Genomic DNA, 7,653 nt, shown 5'->3' on the forward strand with positions numbered 1-7,653 from the left:
CCTATTTTGGATTGGATCACGCAATCGTTGACATGTTGTATCGAAAATAAATTTGTGGAGAAAGCAGCTGGGAAGCAAACTAGAGACGTAAGTGATAGTATACTGGATTCAGAGGCGAAAGTTGATAATAACATAAGCTAAATATGGACTTCTCGTTAACGGTCGAATTTCGCTTGTCATTCATCCTCTGACACGGAGAACTTCTTACAACCTTAGTGTACCCTACGGGACTGACCAGCGTCCGATCGTGGCACATGCTCCCAGAACGGATGCCGATTCAGACCGGAACTGGGCATAAAGACATTAGAGCAAGACTGACAGATTATGGGACCACCCACGCACACTTCACGCGCAAGGTCGTCTGACGATCGCTACTTCTGTGGTCTCACACGGTCAGTCAAGCAAATGTGTCAGCAAAACCGGATCACACCTGAGGCGGAGAACAACGTAGAAGTATGTTATAGCCCGCAAACCCGATGAACCTGCCTACAACTAATCTATCCCAAATACTGTCATAGCCCGTTACCTCCTCTACATACAGGGACCCTTCAAAACGACCGAATATCGTTCGCATTTTAGAAGTTGAAATGGAGAAACATACTGTATCACTGCTAATCGTCACGATCACCAAGATTTGGTGTTAAAATGTTTAACAGTGACGTTTGGGTTTGTGGACGTCTCTATCGTGTTATCTATGAAAAATAAGCCTTGCCCGCAAGCGATTCATTAAAAGAAAGGAAACAATAGACCATCGTATTTGATGACTTTCTTCATGTAACTTTTATCTGAAGTAAATCGGCTAACAGACTACCGTTAGGGATGTCTGCTATGAACACGGAGATGCAATCAGAAATTTACACACCCGGTGTTGGAGCACATGTGTTTTTACGATATCACGTCCACCCTACATCAACCAGAAGATCTTCATCTCAATATGTATCACGCCAAGTGAATCAATGTTGCCACATCAAATAGAAGAGCACCAAAATTGCATTGGGGTGCTTCACAACTGGGACAACAACATTAGTCAGCGTAGTACGATTGGAGACTTCGTCCTGTAGTTGAAGTCAATCCTTGCTAAACATCCTGTTTTATCCTTAGTGTGAACCATCAGCGGTGCGTGACTCAAGAAATCCCATCGAGACTTTAACCCGAAAACTCCTGTATGGTAGGTTGAACAGCTAGCCGTTCGGCCACGAGGGATCAATCATCGTTGTGATGAAGTCGGAGTATATTCTAAATGCACGATAATCACGATGCTGATCATCCGCTCGTGACCGCTCGTTTAAACTACTATGAGAGAAGTCGCGGGTACGAGACTCCTTGGAATTTCGTCAGATACACACTGCTGATGACGCCCAATCGGGGTGAAATAGCTGCACAGTGCTTATCGGCTTTTCAGCACAAAATGACTTCACTTGCGGGACGAAAGCCCTATTAAAAATTCCTACATTTTCTCACACTACCTCTCCACTGCCAAAATTACACGAACCTACTGGGGACGGTTCACTGTCACCTGGATATGCGCTCAGCACCGTGGGTAAACGTTTCTCCTGTGTTTCTGAGATTTCATGAGGTTATACAACAGCAAAGCAAACTTCACTACCGCAGCATTATCTGCAAGTTTTGAGTGGTCAGTTCAAAAACCGCGCTAAATGTCGCGGGTTTCAAACTAGCCCGGTAGCCATGGTAACCTCGGTTTAATCCAAATTCAAACAAGACCCCGGAGTCCGTCTCTATTTTCACCTAACCCTAATAAGTTTACTTTATCTTTTAATTCATCTTGGTGTATATTCACTCTTTAGAATAATCCCTTATGTTCAGATCTAAAGATTTTTGGACACGTCTCGCTATACAGATACTTTGATTTTATGACTTGATTGTTCCTTTTCTAGTGGTGGTTCAGCACGAGATGTTTCACGAAAGCGACTTTAACAAAATGAAGCACCGAATTAGATGGAATCGCACGTGTCTATGGGATTTGCTAACGGTGGACATGGAGGAATCACAAGTTTAACCTTTTCTAAGAGAATGTCCTAAAAAATTGATGGTAGTGTGGGGAGGTTTTGGAATTTTCAAAAATTTCAGGGTCCTGTAAATGAAATTAGCCTACGCAAAGACGCTCGGAAGAACGGTGCAACTGTCTCGTATTCATTTGGTGTCATCAGCAATGCGCATATCACAAATCTCGAGTGATACTCGAACCCGCGATCTCTTGGCTAGTAATAACTACGAGCGGCCACGTGCAGCTGGTTAGCATTGTGACTAGCTAACACTTAGACAAGAAGTTGCGCCACTTATCCTTCAGCCACAGGTACCATCATATGTTCAAACGTTTTGACTACATCCGTGAGTGATAACTTCTTAGAAGAAAGTTTCACTCACCTTGACAAATCCACTCATTTGCAGGTCAGTTTGATTTTTTCATGAAAGACGCCAGTGAATCGCTCGTTTATGAAAAGCGAAACCAGTCGTGGGCTGTCGAACAGTTTTCAGCAACTTTGTGAGTAGTTTCCTTTATGAAAGTTTCATCCATCTTGTGAGATCATTCTTCTAAACTATTTATAGGTGGACGATAATGAGATGAGAGCTAGTAATTTTTAATTGGGGTTCCGTGATCGAACGATGAGTGACGCTATATCCTGTCCAAGTGCGAGTCAGCCACAGTGTTGATCAGCCGCCTGTCTGAATCGTTGAACGTTTAAACTAATAACCAGGGGGTCGCGGCTTCGAGATTCCTTCGAGTTTCGTGAGATGTGCATTGCTGACTATTCCCAATGAGAATACAATAGCTGTATGATGCCTCTCGGCTTTTCCGCGTAGATTGGCTTCACTTTTAGGACGAAATCTTTAGTTGTTTTTTCATTGCGACGTGGACCCACAATTCTAGTGTCCTCGGATTTCCCAGGCGCATTCGACCCGGTTGATCGGTCTGTTCTTCTTGACACGCTTACCCACCAAGGAATGCCCCAGAAGATTGTGAACATAATACGTTCTTTGTATTCTCCGACTTCCGGACGTCAGAGTATACGGAGAGCTCTCCGAAAGCTTCCGTACACAAAGCGGTGTCCGTCAGGGATATTCACTCTCTCCATTACTTTTTAACTTCGTGATCGATGAGATAATGAGACGAACGCTCTAAAACCCCGGTGTTCAGATAGCAGTGAAGTATCGGTGTTAAACACTGATGTCATGCTGTCGATGCTGATGACGGTGACTCCGACTCGTATGAAAAATCAATCAATATCAAGTGGTACAAACCAGTTTGTTCCGTTTTCGGCAAGACCCAGTTAGGAGAAGGGACGATAGAACCGCTAGAGCCATTTTCTTTACAGATAACAGAAAAATGGTGGAGCCCATTCAGCTGATTGTACACCACTCCAAATGTTCCAGTTTGCACTGATTCGTCAACCGCATGAATCAATCCCAAATTTTTGTTTGTTGATTTCTCTTGCAGGGCTTGTTAAGCTGCTTTGTGGTTTCTCATAGTTTTCTCGTTCTGTCTCGATTTTGATTGAACATGATATCACAGCCTATACAAGTTTATCATGCTCTACCGATTGGTCAATATTTATCCCTGGATTGTCCGAATAGAAAGAAAGAAAAGAAAGAATAGACCAAAACTTGTTGGTCTCACATTGAAGCAAAGTCAAGCGGGTTCTTCCATCTCGTCGGTTCTTTGCTTGAAGTCGAATCTTCGGCGAACAATATGAAAGGTTTTTTGCCTAGACATGAAACACTACTCACAAGATTGCTGGAAGCTCTCCGACCATAATAAACGAGAGATTCAGCTGGATTCAGTTAAGTATGCAGTTAGGAGCATTTGATTATAGGTTTGGATTCAGTTAGTATGCAGTTAGGAGCATTTGATTATAGGTTTTTGTTTGAGCCAAACCAGATGAAATCTGATTTGCCTTTTGACATTCAGTTTACCTGTGCCCACTGTTGTCCTTTCACCTAGGTAATTATGGCCGACATTGGCCTTCTCATTCATGCCTTCTTCACACCCATTGTGATACTGGTCGGTCTGGTGGGCAACTATCTGTGTCTGATGGTGTTCCGCGTCAAGAGGCTTCGCTCATCACCTACCGGAAATGCCTGTGCAACAATTCTTTCGGCGTTGTCAGCTGTCGACCTGCTGGTCCTTATTTGTCACATCCTTCCTGAATGGATATATAATGGCCTTCCTGTTCTGAAGCAGCATTTCTACCAATCCCAGGATTTCGTGTCTCATTCGAACAAGCACACAGACCTCCATGAGATGGATGCCAACCGGTCGTTTTCCAACCTGTCTTCTACAGATTCAACCCCAAGTATTAAAATCAGCCCAGTTAGTGAGCCTATTCAGTTGCTGTACAAACCCGGCTTGTTTCAGATCTACATCACAATCACCTATGTGTTACGGATGATGTCAGTGTGGCTGCTCGTCCTCTTCACCATCGAACGCTACATCGGTACGTTTAACTGCAAACCTAACACGCCCAAAGTCGTAATGAAATGCTCTGACGTTGTTTTTCCTTTTTTGGTTGACTACAGGACTCTGAAAACCTGGATTTCTTGGGAATACTAAGCCAGCGAGGCTTCACGCGATTACATAGAAGTGTCATATGATTCTAGGGAGTCAGCCAGCCCTGTAGAAACATCTTGTACATACATTCATAAATGGTTTACCCCCCCACCCCACCCCCCGTTGGATGTACATCGTTAGAGCTATTGAAGCTTTGTCAAAACGTTGATCTTCTAACAGCTCTTTCGTGTTCCAATGAAATTTTTTGAACAGGTTGACTTAAATCTAAGATCTGCTGTCGAACTTACATATTTGTGAGAATTACACCCATTTCAGGATATTTTTATTCACCTCAAATCATTTTGTCATCCCTCGGACTTGGCTTTAAATTCTCAGTGAAAGAAATTAGGCCTTAAGTTAAAACGTTTTTAGGTTCCCGTCGAAACGTCATCAGACAAATTCGATTTGGGCTGTGCATGTGCTTTGCTATGGCCCGTTTGCGGAAATCTAAACGGTGATTGATTCGGTGCATTTCATTCTATTCTTATTTGAAGGATATTCTGACTCTCATCTAGGGTCCCTTACCTGCACGAAAAATCTGTTACGGATCGTCTGAGAGACTAGTCCCTCTTCTCTCTAGTATCTCCCTCTATGCGAGTCTGGATCATTGTACCCAGGGTCTTCTTGCATCGGTGTTTGTGCTCCCCACATGATTCTGAAATGAAACTCGAATGAACTATGTCTTACATCTATTGATCGACAATTTTGGAAAGTCCTTTCCTCGTGTGCCCAACACACAAGAACTAACCATCGTAGTAAGACCCAGCTACGGATTCGACTTTCTCAACAGATTTTCGAGGTACTACTCCTATAGGAGGGCAGTAAAGTATACAAAAATTGAATGCATCCGAACGGCAACATTCCATGTGGGCAAACGGCTTTGGTCTGTTTACAGTGCAAATGCTGCAGATGGTTTTGTTTGAAAATCCAACATAAATCTGATCTGTCAGTAAACCCAACTGTAATGACGTATCACTTTCAAATCTTAGGCATCTGTTCATATGATACAATCGGCCCCATCCAACTGATGCGAATACATTCTCGGACACGAGTGTATTGATTTCTTGGGATTCTATTGCAAGGTTCAACTTATAGATGGACGGGTCGCACAATAGACGCGGTACTCTAGTCGTGTTTTAAATAAATCGCTTTTTTTTGTTGAGTAAAATTACCCAATTCCGTTCGATTTTTCTATTACAGAAGTATGTTGCCCTTTGAAAAACAGCCTTTTTCGTACCCGTCACAAAGTGAACGGCGCCATCGGTTTAGTTCTCGGTTTGACTCTACTTACTTGCTCCTACAAACCAATTCTCAGCTGCATTGTGGACTCACGTTATGCACCCGCGGATATCGAAACAACCGGTCGATCTAAAAGTGCAACCGCAGAAACAATCGTTGAATCGAATGTCATGACAACCAGCACGAATGAGACCTTTCATGTTCCGGTGACATCAAAAATACCAACCGATTTGGAAACTCATGAGGGCGCTAAACTTGCATTTGTTCTAGACTCTTGTTATGCCTTTTTACTCACCGTTCTCCCCTTGTTCATCATTTCTGGTCTCAGTCTCGGTATCATTACACACTTGTCACACCACAATAAGCTGCTATGTATGGCTATTCAAACAAATTCAACCGGAATACCTCAAACTACAGTCAGTACTAAGACATCAGCTGAACAGATCACTTGCTGCCAGAAATGGAACGTCTGTGGCTGTCTGATACGTTTCAAGAATTCCGTTTCTGATTGCGGACAAACAAATGGACATAGTCAGACCTCGATGAATAATATTGCATGTACTTATCCTGGGAGATATAATACTCCAGTGCCGTCCAAGTCTTCATCGTCCTACAGCCAGGCAACCTATCCCAATCGTGGCAATCACATCCGCAGTTTGACATGTAACTGCTCTGCCAGTCAACAAGAAAGCACCATCCCATCAGATTCATGTATTAGAAACATGGGATGCAGCAAGTGTCGCACGAGTAGGCCAGTGAAAGGGGCCAAAAAAGTCACAACACTACCTCCGATGGGTATTCAAACGGAATGGTCAGCGTACCGAGCTCGCTGGGGTGACCACTTGGGGCGTCAGTTTGTTTTAACCCTATTCGCAATCTCGGCCTGCTTTCTTCTGTTGAATGTCCCCTATTTGATTATGTGGATTTGTCGGTGGTTCCAGGTACGCCGATCCCTTTACGATATGGAATCCAGTGAAACGATGGACAAATTCAGTCAGCAAATTGCAGGACCTGTAGATATCGCAGACCTGACTAAATCACTGGTACGTACAATAATGGACCAAGCTCAGGCACACAACAAATCTGGTGGGTCACTTGCCATTCATCCGGAAGGACAATTTGATTGGCTACAATTCGCTCTGCCCATCAGCCGGACTATATTTTCTTTCAACTATTGTGTGAATATTTTTTTGTACAGCCTTGTTGGTAGATATTTTCGAAGAGAACTTGCTCGACTGGTTTGGGGGTGGAAATACGCCGTGGTTTCTCGTCTTCGCCCCAAGCAAGCTCGGCGCATGGCCAAACAACACCAACAAGGTCTTGCCTACAATCGAAACAGGATTCGGGTAAACGTGTGGTGTAAAAATGTTCCAACTGGAGCAATTCCGCTGGAAGTGATGAGACCAGACTCGCGATTCTGGTAAGCAGTAACTAGTCGGTCTGTTGGTCTGTTACTTATTGCCCCCTCCCCTGATCAAACGACCAGCAGTGGTTGATGAGCTATGATCAGTTTTCGACCACCTTTCTGAGCCATGGAAATCGCAGGTGGAAATGCGATCTGACGAGACACTACGGTTCACATTTTCTACCGAACTTTCAAACCGCCAGCCACAACAGTGTACGTGACCGGACCCCGTACATTCCCCAACCCAGTCATCCGACCTTTCAAAGTTCGTGATTTTAATACAGGATTCGTGTCTTCTGATTGTTCTGTATGTTCTGTGTATATTTCAGTTCGAATTAATTTGTTGCTCTGAACAGCTGACTACCTGTGTGCAGCTTAGTAAAATGTTTTATCAAGCTGTGAAAACTATTGGTATAACAGATCCTGTTAAACGACTGTGGAG

At 43.6% G+C, this 7,653-nt stretch overlaps 1 protein-coding gene across 1 annotated transcript; it reads left to right on the forward strand.

Annotated features, from left to right (window-relative positions):
• Window positions 1-324: 324 nt before the first annotated feature.
• On the forward strand, window positions 325-7,230 carry T265_01310 (hypothetical protein; the record flags this gene model as incomplete). Its single annotated transcript, XM_009165316.1, has 3 exons — window positions 325-453; window positions 3,962-4,454; window positions 5,768-7,230. 3 exons carry the CDS (start codon window positions 325-327, stop codon window positions 7,228-7,230), a joined length of 2,085 nt encoding a protein of 694 aa, XP_009163580.1.
• Between the last annotated feature and the right edge of the window lie 423 nt (window positions 7,231-7,653).

This window comes from Opisthorchis viverrini (genome assembly GCF_000715545.1).
Source record: "Opisthorchis viverrini unplaced genomic scaffold opera_v5_14, whole genome shotgun sequence".
In the NCBI taxonomy this organism is placed as follows: Eukaryota; Metazoa; Platyhelminthes; class Trematoda; order Opisthorchiida; family Opisthorchiidae; genus Opisthorchis; species Opisthorchis viverrini.